At 50.6% G+C, this 18,973-nt stretch overlaps 2 long non-coding RNA genes and 3 gene segments (V, D, J or C); 4 read left to right on the top strand and 1 right to left on the bottom strand.

Moving 5' to 3' along the window:
* Positions 1-940: 940 nt before the first annotated feature.
* LOC110140359 (T cell receptor beta variable 6-8-like) lies at positions 941-11,931 on the top strand. The segment is given in 5 exon segments: positions 941-1,470; positions 1,557-2,037; positions 3,323-3,431; positions 6,065-6,146; positions 10,200-11,931. Coding segments are annotated over 2 exon segments (393 nt in total).
* A 207-nt stretch (positions 11,932-12,138) lies between these two features.
* On the top strand, positions 12,139-12,614 carry LOC139032177 (probable non-functional T cell receptor beta variable 6-7). The segment is given in 2 exon segments: positions 12,139-12,187; positions 12,274-12,614. Coding segments are annotated over 2 exon segments (390 nt in total).
* Positions 12,615-13,683: 1,069 nt separating this feature from the next.
* On the bottom strand, positions 13,684-17,696 carry LOC139033919 (uncharacterized). Its single transcript, XR_011486404.1, has 2 exons — positions 16,600-17,696; positions 13,684-15,340 (listed from the first exon to the last, which is right to left on the bottom strand). It is a non-coding gene; the product is annotated as an uncharacterized lncRNA (long non-coding RNA).
* Positions 15,317-16,417, top strand: LOC110140369 (uncharacterized). Its single transcript, XR_011486366.1, has 2 exons — positions 15,317-15,519; positions 15,653-16,417. It is a non-coding gene; the product is annotated as an uncharacterized lncRNA (long non-coding RNA).
* LOC139031999 (T cell receptor beta variable 6-4-like) lies at positions 17,697-18,388 on the top strand. The segment is given in 3 exon segments: positions 17,697-17,745; positions 17,832-18,189; positions 18,346-18,388. Coding segments are annotated over 3 exon segments (450 nt in total).
* The last annotated feature ends 585 nt before the right edge of the window (positions 18,389-18,973 follow it).

Here is an 18,973-nt window from a genome sequence, read left to right as displayed (position 1 = left end):
GGGCCAGGGCCCCCAGTTCCTCGTTCAGTATTTTGATGGGGAAGAGTATCAAAAAGGAAACATGTCGGATCGATTCTCAGTAAAACAGTTGAGTGGCTCTCGCTCTGAGCTGAGCTTGACCCCCTTGGAGCTGACGGACTCTGCCCTGTATCTCTGTGCCAGCAGCCAAGACACAGCCCTGCATGATCAGGTGCCTCTGGGACAAAAACACTCCTGCCCCAGCTCAGGAAGTGGTGCGCAGGGTGTCAGCTGCCAGCCTGCCAAGCCCAGTCTCTGGTAGAGCGATAGACTTTCCCAGACATTCACTTCTTGGTATGTTTAAGTGCTCACTACGGTCATCAAGATTAGTATTATTTTAACTGATTGTACATCTGAGGGGTCGTGAGTTGCCCAGATCTCATACCTCATAAGTGTTATAGTTTGCAATCCAGCTCAAGACTGTTTTCTAAACCTGCGGTCCCTTTGCTCAAGGTTCTTTCTCTGTACAAGCAAATTACATATACACGTTGTATTATGTGTAACAGGATACAATTGTGGGCTCTATGATATGAATTGCTACTCAATGAATGGCAGCCACACTTCACAAGGAGGTATTCCTATGGGAGGAATGTCTCAAATAAAAACAGAACCTTTTCCGTTTACCCTGGCCTCAGCACCTCCCTCCACGTCCCTCCTGCATCTGTATTCCTTTGGGCCAAAACGTCATCCTGTGCAGGCACCCCGCTTCTCTCCACCCAGAAAGCTGGGTCACAGGCCTGAGGGGGTTCTGCTGGCTCCCTTCCCCCCAACACGGGAAACACGTGTGAACATGGAGGGGCTGTACCTGCGTTTGACCGGTGGACCGTCTGTCAGTGAATTGATTAGAAATAGACCAAAGAATTCCTCAAATGTTGATGAGCCTGTGATGAGGTTGGGAGCAGAAACCTGGAGAAACATGGTAGGTGGAGGGACATTCTCAGGACTGCGGTCAATGTTGCAGAAAGGAGCCGTGAAGTGCTATTGGGACACATATCATAAACGGCAGGAGGACACCAGAAGGATTCCCCAGGATTCAAAACTCCAGAAATACGTAGACAAATACAAGTAATGTACATGTTAATGAAGACTTATATGTGGACTAGAACTTACAAAACATTTAATCAGTTTAGCATTTACAGAAAAAATCTTTAACGTTTACTGAAACGTTACAGCAATTTGTGAGCTTATGTCCGTTGATCTGGATGGGTCTCCCTGTTCTGAACAGTTTTCTCAGCTTCAATTCTGATTTGAGCCTCAGGGGGAAGGGGCGTGGCCCTCTTAGTGACAGGTTGGCTCTGGGGCCTGGCAGGGACAGGGACATCTCAGAAGGACTCCCTGGAGAGCCCCTCTCCCCTCTCATCCACACTCAGAGCAGAGGGCCCTCTGCCTGCCACGCCTCCACCATGAGCCCCTGCCTCCTGGGCTGTGTGGTCTTCTGTCTCCTGCAGGCAGGTGAGTCCTGGGGACTGGGTCCCCTTGGGGGTGCCAGCACTGAGCATGTCCACTGTGACTGCAGCATCGGTCCTCCTTCTCCACAGGGGCGGTCCACGCGGGTGTCACCCAGGACCCCAGATTCCAGGTCGTGAGGACAGGATAGAGCGCCACACTGAAATGTACTCAGGATCTGAACCATGATTATATGTACTGGTACAGACAACCTGGGACACGGGCTGAGGCTGATCCATTACTCAGCTGCTGCTCCCAACTCGGAGAAAGGAGATGTGCCCGAGGGTACAGCGTCTCTAGACCAAGCACAGAGAACTTCCCTCTCACGCTGGAGTCCGCCAACCGCTCCCAGACATCTGTGTACCTCTGCACCAGCAGTGACTCCCCAGCGCTGCACGGCCACCTCCTCTCTGTGCAAAAAGATAAGGGAAGCCCTGCGGCCTGGAAGTAGGAGAGCCCTTGCAGGCTTCTCACATGCGGAGCCTCGGAGCCCAGGGCCACATGTCTGCAGTGTGACACTGAGTGTGCAGTCTCTTATCATGGCACCTACATCTACCTTAAATATAGTGCACGGTTGTTTTTTTTTATTTAAAGTTTTTATAAGTTTAAAAACAAATGGGTTAATATATAATCTCTGTATACAAATCCATTACCTAGAATTAGTGATATTTAAATTTATACAAATCTAGAAATATGTGGATCTGACTAATCAGATTGATCTAAGGAATGCAGTGTCCCAGGCTGTATTCCCCTGAGTTCATCAGAGTGTCTGTATTGAAGGTCTGTGTGATTCCACCTGAGCATGCTACTGTCAGTGAAATTATTTTCTTCTTAATGGAAATGTTGGTTTCTACAGTCTTTTACCTCCAGAGGCTAAGAGGGAATTTGAAGACCAATCTGAAGTCAGCCAGGATGGGAAGACAGTAGAACAAGTGTGTGTAGTGTGTGTGTGTGTGTTCAGGGTATGGGGTGTTAACATTCTTGCTTTAGACAGGAAGCAAAGATCCATGAGACTCTGGACCTTTGGCCACTAGGAGGCGCTGTGGGCCCCTGGTAACCAGGGGACTTGGGAGGGGTGGAGATTCACCCTGGGGTGGGCAGCTTTAAGGAACCTTGGATACATGCCTGCCTGAGAAAGCAGGTTTGAGAACCCTGAGTTCCTGAGGTTCCAGGACATGTGGAACCAGTGTAGACTCCTCACTGCCAGGGAAAGTGGGGATGTGCCTGGATCCTCAGGATGTGCCCAGGCGATGGTCTCCTGGAGCTGCAAGCGAAGTGGGGGGAGGGGGTTGGGGTGGCTGGTGAGGGCTGGGTGGTTGTCAGCTGATTGCCTGGTGATTCCCAGCCAGGTGAGTGCATGCCTGAGTGTCAGGCAGGGGCAGGCAGAGGACAGTGAGCTATGTTGTGGGCATATGGGAATGGTGCACCCTTCACACCCACCCCTTGGTCAGGGTCTGTGAAGGGCATAGAAAGGTATAGAGGCTCACCTTTGGTCCTGGCAGGGTTTACAGTGGGTAGGGCAACTTGCAGAGACACACAGCTGTGACATCATAGGCAAATGCTCCAATCAGGGAAGCAGGACCAGTAAGGTGGAAGCCCACCAGTAAGGTGGGCAGTTTACCCCACTTACCCTAGGAGACCCGCCCCAAGCCAGCAGCAGTCTTGGGTTCATTTTGCTGCCATGGGCTCCAGGTTTCTCTGTTGTGTGACTCTGCTTCCTGGGGCCAGGTGAGTCCTAGACACATTGCGGGAGCTTCTGAGATGTCTTTGCCTCCCTGAGACAGAAGCCAGGCGATGAGGGCTGCAGAAGGAGGCTTCCCTGTGCTCTGCCCTCAGCTTCCTTGTCTCCTCCCTACAGGCCTGGTGGATTCTGAAGTCACCCAGACCCCCAAATACCTGATCAAATCAAGAAAGCAGCAAGTGATGCTGAGATGTTCCCCTGAATCTGAACATCGCTCTGTCTACTGGTACCAACAAACAGGCCCTGAGTCAGGGCCTCCAATTCCTCATTCAGTATTACAACAGGGAAGTTAGTGAGAAAGGAATCATATCAGATCGATTCTCAGGAGAACAGTTCAGTGATCTTTGCTCCGAGCTGAACTTGGGCTCCTTGGAGCTGACAGACTCAGCACTGTATCTCTGTGCCAGCAGCCAAGACAAAGCCCTGAATGGTCAGGTGCCTCTGGGACAAAAACACTCCTGCCCCAGCTCAGGAAGTGGTAGTGAGTGTGTGGACTGCCAGCCTGGCAAGCCCAGTCTCTGGCGGAGTAGACAGTCTTCCCCAGATGTTCATTTCTTGATATATTTTAGTGCTCACAAAGATCATGCAAGGTACATATTATTTTAACTGTTATACATCTGAGTGAACATGATTATCCAGATCTCATACTTCATAATTATTGTAGCAAGGACTCTGACTCAAGTCTGTTCTCAGTACCTGTGGCCCCTTGCCCCCAGTGGGACTGCCTCCCTACAGAACAAATTAGATATGCGTGGGGGTCATGTGTAACAAGACAGAATTTGGGGCTCTGTGATACGAACTGTTATCCAGTGAATGGCAGCCCTGCTTCACAAGGAGGTATTCCCATGGGAGGAATCTCTCAAAGAAAAACAGAGCAGTTTTTGTTTATTCTGGAATCTGCATCTCCCTCCATGTCCCTCCTAAGTCTGCATTCCTTTGTGCCAATAAGTCACCCATGCTGAGCAACCAGCTTCTCTCCATTCAGAAAGGTGGGTCACAGGCCTGAGGGTGCTTGCTCCCTCCCCGGATGTGGGAAGCAGGGGCTTCTGTGAACATGAAGGAACTGTACCTGCCTTTGGCTGGTGGACCAACTGTTAGTGAATTGATAAGAAACAGACCAAACAATTCCTCAATGTTGATGATCTTGTGATAAGGTTAGGATCAGACACCTGGTAGGTGGTCAGAAACAAGGTAGGTGGAGGGACATTCTCAGGACTGCAGGCAATTAAAGTGCAAATAGGCCTTGAAGTCCTATTGGGACACATGAGTCATAAGGGGCAACAGGAGGCCAGAAGGATTTCCCGAAGACTTAAAACTACAGAAATATGCAGATAAATAAATGTAATGTATGTGTTAATGAAAAATTATCTCTGGACTAGAACATACAAACAATTTGATCAGTTTCACAGAAAGATTACATCAACTTGTAAGGCTTATGTCCGGTGAGCTGAATGGGTCTCCTTGTTATGAACTGTTCACTCAGGTTTGATAGCTTCCATTGAAAGGTGTCGGATTCATGATTTCCAAAGACGATTTAGCTTCGGGACCAGGGACCAGTCTTGATCATTCAAGAGATTTTGTGTAGCTGAGTTTTATTAAAGTATAAAAAGGGACAAGGAAAGCTTCTGACATAGACAGTGAAGGGGGAGGGAGAGTGCCCCCACTTGCTAGTCTTATCAAGGCCTTATATAGTTTTATCAGACCCACTCACAACATACATCTTAAATTAACAAGATTAGAACTGACAACTGACAAGGGAAATGTCTCACCGAACCTACTTCCACAAAATACATCTTAAGATAAGGAGATAAGTTAGAAGGTTCTTGGTAAGGAGAAACATCTCCTCGAGCAAGATACAGTGCTCTATTGACTAAACAAAGCAATGTAGAAAAAATGTTTGTTCTTTTCTCCTTGAGAGCCCTGGACACTTTTCACCTTCTCTAGGGCTCTGGACTTCTTTCTCTTCCTCGGGGACCCTAGACTTCTTCTCAACCACTCTAGGAAGTGACTCTCTGAGGTTCATCTTTGATTTTGAATGGTTGTTGCTGAACGATAAGACGCGGGATTCTTGGCCTCCGGAGGAGATGAATTCAATCCGGGGCCAGAGATGGGGCTGGATCGCTCAGAGCTTTTGTGTAATAAAAGCTTTATTAAAGTTTTATTAATGTATAAAGGAGATAGAGAAAGCTTCTGACATAGGCATCAGAAGGGGACAGAAGAATACTCCCCTCCTAGTCTTTAGCTGTATGTTATATAGTCACTCACAGTCTGTTAATGAAAAGAAAGGAGTGTCATAAAATTTAGAATGGCACCAGATAATTCATCCCTGGCCATAAAACGATTGACTTGAATCTTGTAGAAGGTCAGAATACCAACAAATAGTTTCATTTACATAGATTAGGGAACAATATCTGAGTAAGTAAGTTAGGCTGTTTGGTGGAACCAACTTGAAGATAGAGTCTAGGGTACATTAACATAGCTTAAGACAACATTTCCATAAGAAAAAGAAATGTATTGGTTAACTCAAGGTTTGAGAGTAGTTAGCTTTAGGTGAGACCCGGTGTCATGGCAACACAGCATGTTAAGAGAAACCTCCTTTTAACTTTGTATAGGGAAGAAAAAACCTATCCCTGGGTTGTTTCTTCCTGCTGCTTCAGAGATATAAAAATGTCTGGCTCTTGCAGCCTCTTTCCTCCATTTGGAGACCCCTAGCCTCCCTGCCTGTTACTCTCTCACTTTGAGTCTCTGGGGGAAGGGGCGTGGCCGCCTTGTGGCAGATCCGCTCTGAGGCCTGGGAGGGACAGTGACATTTCAGACGGACTCCCTGGAGAGCCTCGATCCCCTCTCATCCACACTCAGACCACAGGACACTCTGCCTGCCCCGCCCCTGCCATGAGCCCCTGCCTCCTGTGCTGTGTGGTCTTCTGTTTCCTGAAGGCAGGTGAGTCCTGGGGGCAGGGTCCCCTTGGGGGTGCCAGCACGAAGCATGTCCGCTGTGACTGCAGCATCGGTCCTCCTTCTCCACAGGGGCGGTCCACGCGGGTGTCACCCAGGACCCCAGATTCCAGGTCGTGAGGACAGGACAGAGCGCGACACTGAAATGTACTCAGGATCTGAACCATGATTATATGTGCTGGTACCGACAAGACCCGGGACACGGGCTGAGGCTGATCTATTACTCAGCTGCTGCACCCAGTAGCGAGCCGGGAGATGTTCCCGAGGGTTACAGCGTCTCCAGATCAAAGAAAGAGAACTTCCCTCTGACGCTGAAGTCTGCCAACCGCTCCCAGACATCTGTGTACTTCTGCGCCAGCAGTTACTCCACAGCGCTGCACGGCCACCTCCTCTCTGTGCAAAAATACTAGGTGCCCACGAGCAGGCTCCTAGCACCAGAAAACTTGGGCCTTTGCGGGCCACGTGCCTGCAGTGTGATCCTGGGTGTGTGGACAACACTGCCCCAACCTCACTCCCGGGCCTCGGGGCCATGTGTCCACCAGCGGTCTCTGTCTTTCCGCTGCATCCTCCCTGTGAACCAGGAAGATGCTTCCCCAGCTCTGACTCCTAGTCATCACCTGAGCCTGAGACCTCTAGGAGGGAAAGATGTTGGTCAATTAGATTTAAATAGGCCCTCCTGTCTTACCTCAGGCACTTCATCAATGTCTCTCTGGAAGGTTCTCCCCCAGCCTGACTCTCACATGCTCTCTTCTCTTGCCCACCTTTCCCAGGTGGGCAGGACATCCCTTCCCCACCTCTCTGCATCAGCTCCCTGGCCCTCTCTCCCAGAGCCACAGGCTCCTCCCTCATCTGGCTCAGGTCCCTTCTCATTGTGCAGGGAGGCTTCTAAAGTGGCCCCTCCACGTGCTCTGCTTTGAGCAAGCTCGATGGAATCATCAAAGAGAAATCAACTCCAGTTAATCATCAATCATCCAAAAACTCATGGGAGTTCACCTCAGGGGGACAGATGATCTTTGTGTGTTCTCCCACCACCCCACCCGCTCCGACTTCCTTAGCATCTCATCTAACCAAGGCCAGGTTGCCACCACCTGGTGCCCTCATCAGAATCTTCTCAAAGTCAAAATATATCATACATCACCCCCATTTTATCAAGATTTTATAATTGCAGAAATAAATGAGTTCATGTTTCTAAAACTCCTTTATAAAAAGTTTTATCTAGAATTTGATAATGCTCAATTTAAATACACAATCTGGAAATATATACATCTGATTAATCAGCAGTAGTTATGAATACATGTTTGCTGGCAGATTCACTTGAGATTCTCAGAGCATTTATTCTATGATTATATATTTCCACCTTAGATAACTACATCGTTGTAGTGGTGCTGCAATCAATTCACTCTCAGTAAAAAGTTTGGCTCATAAAGTCTTCTGCCTCCAGAGGCTAAGAGTTGATTTGAAGATAAACCCTATCAGCCAGGCTAGGAAGGCAGTAGAACAGGTGTGTGTGTGTGTGTGTGTGTGTGTGTGTGTGTGTGTGTGTGTGTGTGTGCAGAGTCCTGGATTTTTGTACCCTTGCTTTAAACAGATGGTGCAAATCCATGAGACTCTGGACCTTTGGCCACTTGGAGGCACTGTGTTTCCAGGGTAAGTAGGGTGTATTGGGAGAGGTTGAGAATTTCTCTGAAGAGGGCAGTTTCAGGGAACCTTGGCTATATCATGCCTGCATCTGGGAGCATGTTTGAGTTCCCTGAATTGTTCCAAGACATATGGAACCAGCACAGACTCCTACCCTGCCCAGGGAACTGGGGATGTGCCTGGAACCTCAGGATGTTCATGGTGGTCGTATCCTGGATCAGCATGTGAGGAAGAGGTGAAGGGGTTGGGGTGGTTGGTGAGGTCTTGGGGCTTAGTGTTAGGCAGGGTCAGGCAGAGGAGAACAAGACATGTTGTGGGCACATGGGACCAGGGGACGAAATTACCTCACACCCAAACTTGCTGAGGGGCTGTCAGGACAGGGAATGGCATAGAGGATCCAGCCATGGATAATGCTATGGGGTCCAGGGGATAAGGGCAGCCTGCAGAGACACAGAGCAGTGATGTCATAGGCAAAGGCTCCAATCAGGGAAGTAGGAGGGTCAGCACTTTACCCCACTCACCCCAGGAGCCCTGTCCTCCTGCCAGCAGCAGTCTTGGGTTCCTGATGCTGCCATGGGCGCCAGGCTCCTCTGCTGTGTGACTCTCTGCCTCCTGGGAGCAGGTGAGTCCTGGACACAATGGGGGCTTCTGAGATGTTTTGTCACCCTGCGACAGAAGCCCAGTGATGAGGGTTGAAGCAGGAGGCTTCCCCTGCGCTCTGCCCTCTGCTTCCTTGTCTCCTCCCTACAGGTCTGGTGGATTCTGAAGTCACCCTGACCCCCAAGTACCTGATGAAATCAAGAAAGCAGCAAGTGACGCTGAGATGTTCCCCTGACTCTGGACCCAGCTCTGTGTACTGGTACCAACAGACCCTGGGCCAGGGCCCCCAGTTCCTCATTCAGTTTTACAACAGGGAAGTTGGTGAGAAAGGAAACATATCAGATCGATTCTCAGGAAAACAGTTCAGTGATTTTCCCGCGGAGCTGAACTTGGGCTCCTTGGAGCTGACGGACTCAGCCCTGTATCTCTGTGCCAGCAGCCAAGAAACAGCCCTGCATGACAAGGTGCCTCTGGGACAAAAACACCCCTGCCCCAGCTCAGGAAGTGGTGGGCAGGGTGTCAGCTGCCAGCCTGCCAGGCCTAGTCTCTGTAGAGCGATAGACTTTCCCAGACATTCATTTCTTTCTATGCTTTAATGCTCACTAAGATCATCAAGATAAGTATTATTTTAACTGTTTGTACATCTGAGGGGACGGGAATTGCCCAGATCTCATACTTCATAACTTGAGGCTTCCGCTCAAGTTTGTTCTCAGCACCTGTGGTTCCTTTCCTCATGGAATTTCTCCATACAGAGCAAATTCCATATACATGCTGGGCTATGTGTAACAGAGACCATGTGGGGCTGTAAGATATGAACCATTACTCAATGAATGGCAGCTGTGCATCACAAGGAGGTATTCCCATGGAAAGAATTTCTCAATAAATAAAGAGCATTTTTCAATTACCCTGGAGTCTGCCACTTCTTGCCATGTCCCTCCTATGTCTGTATTCCTTTGTGCCAATATGTCATCTGGGGTGGTGGGCAACCAGCTTCCCTACACCCAAAAAGGTGGGTCACAGGCCTGAGGGGGCTCTGCTTTTTCCCTCCCCTGACACGGGAAACACGGGCTCCTGTGAACGTGAACGAGCTGTCCCTGCATTTAGCTGGTGGACCGTCTCTCAGTGAATTGGTCAGATAGACCAAACAATTCCTCAAATGTACATGAGCCTGCAATGAGGTTGGGAGCAGATTCCTGGAGAAACATGGTAGGTGAAGGGACAATCTTAGGACTGTGGTCAATTATGCAGAAATGGAACCATGAAGTCCTACTGGGTCACATCAGTCATAAAGTCAACGGAAAGCCAGAAGGATTTCCACAAGATTTAACAATACAGAAATATGCAGATAAATACAAGTAATAAATGTATTAATGAAGAATTATCTCTGGACTAGAACACATAAAAAATTTAATTAGTTTTACAGAAAGTTTACATCTACTTGTGAGGCTTATGTCCACTGAGCTGATTGGATCTCCCTATTGTGAACAGTTCTCTAAGGTTCACTTCTGATTTGAGCCTCTGGGGGAATGGGCGTGGCCTCCTGAGTCACAGGTCAGCTCTGGGGCCCTGCAAAGACAGGGACATCTCAGAAGGACTGCCTGGAGAGCCGCTCTCCCCTCTCATCCACACTCAGACCAGAGGGCCCTCCGCCTGCTCCACCCCCGCCATGAGCCCCTGCCTCCTGGGCTGTGTGGTCTTCTGTCTCCTGCAGGCCGGTGAGTCCTAGGGACAGGGTCCCCTTGGGGCTGCCAGCACTGAGCATGTCCGCTGTGACTGCAGCATCGGTCCTCCTTCTCCACAGGGGCGGTCCACGCTGGTGTCACCCAGGACCCCAGATTCCAGGTCGTGAGGACAGGACAGAGCGCCACACTTAATTGTACTCAGGATCTGGGTCATGATCGCATGTACTGGTACCGACAAGACCCGGGACACGGGCTGAGGCTGATTCATTACTCAGCTGCTGCTCCCTCCATGGTGCAAGATGTGCCCGACGGGTACAGCGTCTCCAGACCAAGCACAGAGAACTTCCCTCTCACGCTGAAGTCTGCCAACCGCTCCCAGACATCTGTGTACTTCTGCGCCAGCAGTGACTCCACAGCGCTGCACAGCCACCGTCTCTCTGTGCAAAAAGGCCCTGCAGCCTGAAACTTGGGGAGCCCCTTGCAGGCTCCTAGCACCTGGAGCCTTGCTGCCCACAGACACACACTGGCAGCATAGCCTGCAGTTTTGATCTTGGCTGGCACAGACCTGACAACAGGGCCTCATGATCATGTGTCCACTTTCACTCTCTGTCTTTTCACCGTAGCTGCCAGGTGAACCTAACATGCTTCCAGCTCTGACTTCTAGTGTCAGTCTGAACATGAGGCCTCCAGGAGGGAAGGGTTTGGGAAATCAGATACATCTAGTCCCTCTTGTCTCTCCCGGGGCACCACATGCCTGTCACTGTGGAAGGTTCTCCCCCAAGCTGGCCCTTGTGTGGTCTCTGCTCTTGTCCAACTTCTGCAGATGTGGGGTCTTTCCTCTCCCACCTTCCTGGCCCTCGTTCCCACCCTTCTCTACTTCAGCCTAGCTGCTCGTCCCTCATCTGGGTCATTGTCCTTGCCCGTCACCCAGGGAACCTTATAATGATCCCTAAGTGGTCGTGTTTGAGTAGGCTCTCTGGGGTCCTCAAACAGAATCAACTTCAATTAATTATTAATCATCCAAAATTCCTTGCTAGTCCCTCAGGAGAAGGAGAGACAAGCTGTGTGTGTATGTATTCTCCACCACTGCCTGTCCTTAGCATCTAAATAGCCTAGATCCTGATGCTGGAAAAGACTGAAAGCAAGACAAGAAGGTGGTGGCCGAGAAAGGGGTGGTTAGATAGCATCTCTGACTCAACAGACATGAATTTGGGCAACCTCTGGGAGATAGTGAAGACCAGGGGAGCTTGGTGCGCTGCGATGCATGGGGTCTCAAAGAGATGGACTCCAGTTAGCAATTGAACAGCACCACCACCAACAAAAGTTAACCCAAGTTTGTAGCATCTCCTTCATCACAATCTTCTAAAAGTCAAAGTATTAAATATTTCCTGCATGAGCACATTTGTTTTCTCGTGAAATACAAAATTATAGATCAGCTATGGCAGGCTGCTGTGTGTCCTTGTGTTTCTAATTGTGTGTGTGTTCCTTTTGAAAAACAAAAGAAAAACACAGTGTGAACGGCAAACAGTGAAATATTTTCTAATAGGAACACATCCCATGACTGTTAAATTTGGGCAGACAATTTTGGTTTCCACGCATAGACCACATGGGGACGCTGTAGAACTGCCAAACTCCAGAAATTTCTGGGGCAGAGCAAGGGGACAGTGCTAGTGCCTGGGACTAGAAAGGTTAAGAGAAAGCTTCATTTGGTGTTTTTATCTCTAGAAGCGTGTTCTTCAGCGATCAGCTTTCTTTATAGTCCAACTCTCACATATGCACGTGACTACTGGTAAAATCATAGTGTTGACTAGATGGACCTTTGTTGGCAAATAAATTGCCTCTTCTTTTTAATACGCTGTCTAGGTCGGTCATATGTGAACTGTTCTTAGGTTCACTTTCTGATTTGAGCCTCTGGGGGAAGGGGCGTGGCCCCCTGAGTGACAGGTCGGCTCTGGGGCCTGGCAGGGACAGTGACATCTCAGAAGGACTCCCTGCAGAGCCCCTCTCCCCTCTCATCCACACTCAGACCAGAGGGCCCTCCGCCTGCCCCGCCCCGCCATGAGCCCCTGCCTCCTGGGCTGTGTGGTCTTCTGTCTCCTGCAGGCAGGTGAGTCCTGGGGGCAGGGTCCCCTTGGGGGTGCCAGCATGAAGCATGTCCGCTGTGACTGCAGCATCGGTCCTCCTTCTCCACAGGGGCGGTCCACGCTGGTGTCACCCAGGACCCCAGATTCCAGGTCGTGAGGACAGGACAGAGCACGACACTGAAATGTACTCAGGATCTGAACCATGATTATATGTACTGGTACCGACAAGACCCGGGACACGGGCTGAGGCTGATCTATTACTCAAATGGCCCACCCGGCACGGAGAAAGGAGACGTGCCCGACGGGTACAGTGTCTCCAGACCAAGCACAGAGAACTTCCCTCTCACACTGAAGTCTGCCAACCGCTCCCAGACATCTGTGTACTTCTGCGCCAGCAGTTACTACACGGCGCTGCACGGCCACCTCCTCTCTGTGCAAAAAGGCAGATGAGGGCCCTGCAGCCTGGAACTTGGGGAGCCCCTTGCAGGCTCCTAGCACCTGGAGTCTCGGAGCCCACAGACACACTGGCAGCATAGCCAGTAGTTTTAGATCTTAGCTGGCACAGACCTGACAACAGGGGTCATGGACATGTGTCCGCTCTCACTCTCTGTCTTTTCACCGTAGCTGCCACGTGAGCCTAAAGATGCTAGCCAGCTCTGACTCCTAGTATCAGTCTGAACATGAGGCCTCCAGGAGGGAAGGGTGTTGGGAAATCAGGTACATCTAGACCCTCTTGTCTCTCCCCGGGCACCACATGCCTGTCGCTGTGGAAGGTTCTCCCCCAGGCTGGCCCTTGTGTGGTCTCTGCTCTTGTCCAACTTCCCCAGATGTGGGGTCTTTCCTCTCCCACCTTCTGGGCCCTCGTTCCGACCCTTCTCTACTTCAGCCTTGCTTCTCCTCCCTCATCTGGGTCATGTCCTTGCCCTTCCACCCAGGGAACCTCGTAATGATCCTGACATGGTCCTGTTTGAGCAGGCTCCCTGGGGACCTCAGAGAGAACGCCCCCGCAGTCAGTGATGAGTCACCCGTGATCCCTCTGTGGCCCCTCAGCAGAGGGAGGGACGAGCGGTGAGTGTGTCTCCACCACGGCCTGTCTGTAGCATCGACATAGCCTGGACCCTGATGCTGGGAAAGACTGAGAGCAGAAGGAGAAGGGGGTGGCAGAGAAAGAGGTGGTTAGATAGCATCACCGACTCAACAGACATGAATTTGAGCAAACTCTGGGAGACAGTGAAGAACAGGCGAGCTTGGTGCGCTGTGATGCAAGGGGTCTCAAAGAGATGGACTCGAGTTAGCAATTGAACACCACCACCACCAACAAAAACTAACCCAAGTTTGCAGCAATTCCCTCATCACAATCTTCTAAAAGTCAAAGTATTAAATATTTCCTGAATGAACACCTTTGTTTTCTCTTGAAATACAGAATAATAAATCTGCTAAGGCAGGATGGTTTGTGAGTTTGTGTTTCTAATTGCCTGTATGTTCTTTAGAAAAAAAAAACAATCAAAAACACAGTGCGATAGGTAAGCTGTGAAGTATTTTCTAATATGAACACATTCCATGACTATTAAATCTGGGCAGACAATCTTGGTTTCCATGCATACCTCATGGGGACGCTGTGGAACTGCCAAACTCCAGAAGTTTCTGGGGCAGAGCAAGGGGACAGTGCTAGTGCCTGGGACCAGGAGGGTTAAGAGAAAGCTTCATTTGGGGTTTTTATCTCTAGAAGCCTGACTAGCATAGGCACTAATTTGCAGGCTAGCTGTCCCAGCTGGGAGCCATGAACTTCAACTATGCAATGCTGAAGGAGCCTCTGAGGTTGCAGAAAAAGTGAAGGGTATGGAGCTGGGATTTGGTAGCAAAGAAACAGAAAAGAGAAACACCAGCATGATGAGAGAAGTGAGGGAGCCACGGGGAAGGGCGTCGGGCATAAACCCAGCCTCGCCCAGACCAGCAGTCCAGCTCACACGTCACCTAAGAGACTGCAGGACAGAGCAGGGTTCCTGGATCAGCTGACCTGGAATGAGAGGTCAGGTTCCCGGGAACCACAGGGGCAATGACATCAGAGCAGTGACGTCACTGCCTCACCTCCAATCAGAGGACGGAGGCCCAGAACCCCAGCTCTCAGAGAAGCAGAGCTCTGAGCAAGGAGACGGCGGACAGCTCTGCCCCTCCTGCCATGGGCTGCAGCCCCGTCTGCTGTGTGGCTCTTTGTCTCCTGGCAGCAGGTGGGTCCTTGGCACAGGACAGAATCCCTGTTCCTAGCCTGACTTTGCCTGAAACCAAGGCACCATCGGCTTCTCTCCTGCGTTCTTTCTCAGCCCCAGTCTTCTTCCCCCACAGGCCTTGTGGATGCTGGAGTCACCCAAACCCCAAGATACCTGATTAAAGCAAGAGGACAGCGAGTGACCCTGGGATGCTCCCCTGTCTCTGGACACCTCTCTGTGTACTGGTACCAACAGGCCCTGGGCCAGGGCCCCCGGTTCCTCGTTCAGTATTACAGGGAGGAAGTGAATGGAGAAGCACAGCTCCCAGATCGATTCTCAGCAAAACAGTTCAGTGACTCTCACTCTGAGCTGAACTTGAGCTCCTTGGAGCTGACGGACTCAGCCGTGTATCTCTGTGCCAGCAGTCAAGACACAGCCCTGCAGGATCACGTGGCTCTGGCACAAAAACACTCCTACCCCAGCTAAGGAAGTGGCGGTGAGGGTGACTGCCTGCTTTCTTGGCCTAGATAGATCCGATACACTCTCCCAGACATTGTTCCTATGCTGTGGAAGTCCCCCTTTCTGTAGCGGCCTGGCCTGGCTACCAGTCTCTTGTGTTTGGGCCCCACTGTCTCTTGGACCAGAGACACTCTGAGCACAGGTGTGGATCCCATGGACTTGCCAGTCCCCAATTCAAGGCTTGTTTCATAGCCACAAAATTGGGCTCATTCGTTGCTTCTGACTTTAGTTTCTGTGTTTTTGCCTCTGAGGCCCCAGGAATGGTTAGTTCCCCGGACCCCAGACGTGAGATTTGATTCCATGGAAACCAGCACATCGGGAGGTCACCAGGGTCACCTGCTCATGACCAGGTGCATGATATTCAGGTTCAGAAATTATTGAGAAGTTGAATATCACAGCAGCAGTGCTGCTGTGAGTCCTGGCGAGGGGTCCAGTGGATCAGGAAACAGCCTGCAGAGACAGAGAGCAGTGACGTCATAGGCAATGGTCCAATCAGGGAAGCAGGAGGCTCAGCACTTACATCACTCACCCCAGGAGCCCCGCCCCCAGCCAGCAGCAGTCTTGGGTTCCTGATGCTGCCATGGGCGCCAGGCTCTTCTGCTGTGTGACTCTCTGCCTCCTGGGAGCAGGTGAGTCCTGGACACATCGGGGAGCTTCTGAGATGTCTTTGCCTCCCTGAGATAGAAGCCAGGCGATGAGGGCTGCAGCAGGAGGCTTCCCTTGTGCTCTGCCCTCAGCTTCCATCTGATTGTTCCCCAGCAGGCCTGGTGGATTCTGGAGCCACCCAGACCCCCAAATACCTGATCAAATCAAGAAAGCAGCAAGCGACTCTGAAGTGTTCTCCTGACTCTGGACACTGCTCTGTGTACTGGTACCAGGAGGCCGTGGGCCAGGGTCCCCAGTTCCTCGTTCAGTATTATGATGGGAAAGTGTATCAAAAAGGAAACATATCAGATTGATTCTCCAGAGAACAGTTCATTGACTCTCGCTCTGAGCTGAGCTTGACCCCCTTCGAGCTGACGGACTCCGCCTTGTATCTCTGTGCCAGCAGCCAAGACACAGCCCTGCATGATCAGGTGCCTCTGGGACAAAAACTGGCCTGCCCCAGCTCAGGAAGTGGTGGGCAGGGTGTCAGCTGCCAGCCTGCCAAGCCCAGTCTCTGGTAGAGCGATAGACTTTTCCAGACATTTACTTCTTGGTATGTTTAAATGCTCACTAAGGTCATCAAGACAAGTATTATTTTAACTGTTTGTAATTCTGAGGGGTCGTGAGTTGCCCAGATCTCATACTTCATCAGTGTTACAGCTAGCATTCTGGCTCAAGTCTGTTCTCTAAACCTGTGGTCCCTTCGCTCACGGATATTTCTCTGTACAAACAAATTACATTTACGTGTTGTATTATGTGTAACAAGATACAATTGTGGGCTCTATGATATGAATTGCTACTCAATGAATGGCAGCCACATTTCACAAGGAGGTATTCCCATGGTAGGAATGTCTCAAATAAAAAGAGAGCCTTTTCCGTTTACCCTGGCCTCAGCGCCTCCCTCCACATCCCTCCTACATCTGTGTTCCTTTGGGCCAAAACGTCATCCTGTGCAGGCACCCCACTTCTCTCCACCCAGAAAGCTGGGTCACAGGCCTGAGGGGGTTCTGCTGGCTCCCTTCCCCCCAACACGGGAAACACGTGTGAACATGGAGGGGCTGTACCTGCGTTTGACCGGTGGACCGTCTGTCAGTGAACTGATTAGAAATAGACCAAAGAATTCCTCATATGTTGAGGAGCTGCGATGATGTTGGCAGCAGAAACCTGGAGAAACGTGGTAGGTGGAAGGACATTCTCAGGACTGCGGTCAATGTTGCAGAAATGGAGCCTTGAAGTGCTATTGGGCCACATATCATAAAGGACAGGAGGACGCCAGAAGGATTCCCCAGGAGTCAAACCTCCAGAAATATGTAGATAAATACAAGTAATGTACATGTTAATGAAGACTTATCTGTGGACTAGAACTTACAAAACATTCAATCAGTTTAACATTTACAGAAAAAATCTTTAACATTTACAGAAAGGTTACAGCAATGTGTGAGATTTACATCCATTGAGCTGGATGGGTTTCCCTGTAGTGAACTCTTCACATAGATTTATTTCTGATTTGAGCCTCTGGGGGAAGGGGCGTGGCCCCCTGAGTGACAGGTCGGCTCTGGGGCCTGGCAGGGACAGTGACGGCAATGACATCCAACCATCTCATCCTCTGTCGTCATCGTCTCCTCCTGCTTTCAATCTTGCCCAGCATCAGGGTCTCTTCAAATGAGTCAGTTCTTCGCATTAGGTGGCCAAAGTATTGGAGTTTCAGATTCAGAATCAGTCCTTCCAATGAATATTCAGGACTGACTTCCTTTAGGATGAACTGCTTGGATCTCCTTGCAGTCCAAGGTACTCTCAAGAGTCTTCTCCAACACCACAGTTCAAAAGCATCAATTCTTCGGTGTTCAGCTTTCTTTCTTGTCCAACTCTCACATCCATACGTGACTACTGGAAAAACCATAGATTTGACCAGATGGACATTTGTTGACAAAGTAAATGTCTCTGCTTTTTAATATGCTGTCTAGGTCGGTCATATGTGAACTGTTCACTTAGGATCATTTCTGATTTGAGCCTCTGGGGGAAGGGGCGTGGCCCCCTGAGTGACAGGTCGGCTCTGGGGCCTGGCAGGGACAGTGACATCTCAGAAGGACTCCCTGCAGAGCCCCTCTCCCCTCTCATCCACACTCAGACCAGAGGGCCCTCCACCCGCACCACCCCTGCCATGAGCCCCTGCCTCCTGGGCTGTGTGGTCTTCTGTCTCCTGCAGGCAGGTGAGTCTTGGGGGCAGGGTCCCCATTGGTGTTGCAGCACGAAGCATGTCTGCCGTGACTGCAGCATCGGTCCTCCTTCTCCACAGGGGCGGTCCACACTGGTGTCACCCAGGACCCCAGATTCCAGGTCGTCAGGACAGGACAGAGCGCCACACTGAAATGTACTCAGGATATGAACCATAATTATATGTACTGGTACCGACAAGACCTGGGACACCTACTGAGGCTGATCCATTACTCAGCTGGGACTCCGTACACGGAGAAAGGAGATGTGCCCGACGGGTACAGCATCTCCAGACCAAGCACAGAGAACTTCCCTCTCACGCTGAAGTCTGCCAACCGCTCCCAGACATCTGTGTACTTCTGCGCCAGCAGTGACTCCACGGCGCTGCACGGCCACCTCCTCTCTGTGCAAAAGACAGAAGAGGGCCTTGCAGCTGGAATGTGGGGAGCCCCTTGCAGGCTCTTAGCACCTGGAGATCGGAGACCACAGACACACACTGGCAGTATAGCCTGCAGTTTTGATCTTGGCTGGCACAGACCTGACAACAGGGCCTCATGGACATGTGTCCGCTCTCACTCTCTGTCTCTTCACCATAGCTGCCACATGAGCCTAAAGATGCTAGCCAGCTCTGACTCCTAGTATCAGTCTGAACAGGAGGCCTCCAGGAGGGAAGGGTGTTGGGAAATCAGATACATCTAGACCCTCTTGTCTCTCCCCGGGCACCACATGCCTGTTGCTGTGGAAGTTCCTCCCCTAGGCTGGCCCTTGTGTGGTCTCTGCTCTTGTCCAACTTCCCCAGATGTGGGGTCTTTCTTCTCCCACCTTCCTGGCCCTCGTTCCAACCTTCTCTACTTCAGCCTAGCTGCTCCTCCGTCATCTGGGTCATGTCTTTGCCCGACACCCAGGGAACCAAATAATGATCCCTAAGTTTTCATGTTTGAGTAGGCTCCCTGGGGCCCTCAAAGAGAATGCACCCTCAGTTAATGATTAATCATCCATAATTCCTTTGTATCCCTCAGCAGAAGGAGAGGCAAGCTGTGTGTGTGTATTCTCCACCACTGCCTGTCTTTAGCATCTAAATAGCCTAGACCCTGATGTTGGGAAAGACTGAAAGCAAAAGGAGAAGGGGGTGGCAGAGAAAGAGGTGGTTAGATAGCATCACCGACTCAACAGACATGAATTTGAACAAACTCTGGGAGATAGTGAAGAACAGGGGAGCTTGGT

This window comes from Odocoileus virginianus, chromosome 1, assembly GCF_023699985.2.
Source record: "Odocoileus virginianus isolate 20LAN1187 ecotype Illinois chromosome 1, Ovbor_1.2, whole genome shotgun sequence".
Classification (NCBI taxonomy): domain Eukaryota; kingdom Metazoa; phylum Chordata; class Mammalia; order Artiodactyla; family Cervidae; genus Odocoileus; species Odocoileus virginianus.
The sequence above is the reverse complement of the archived record's forward strand: the minus strand, read 5'-3'. Positions and strand labels throughout refer to the sequence as shown.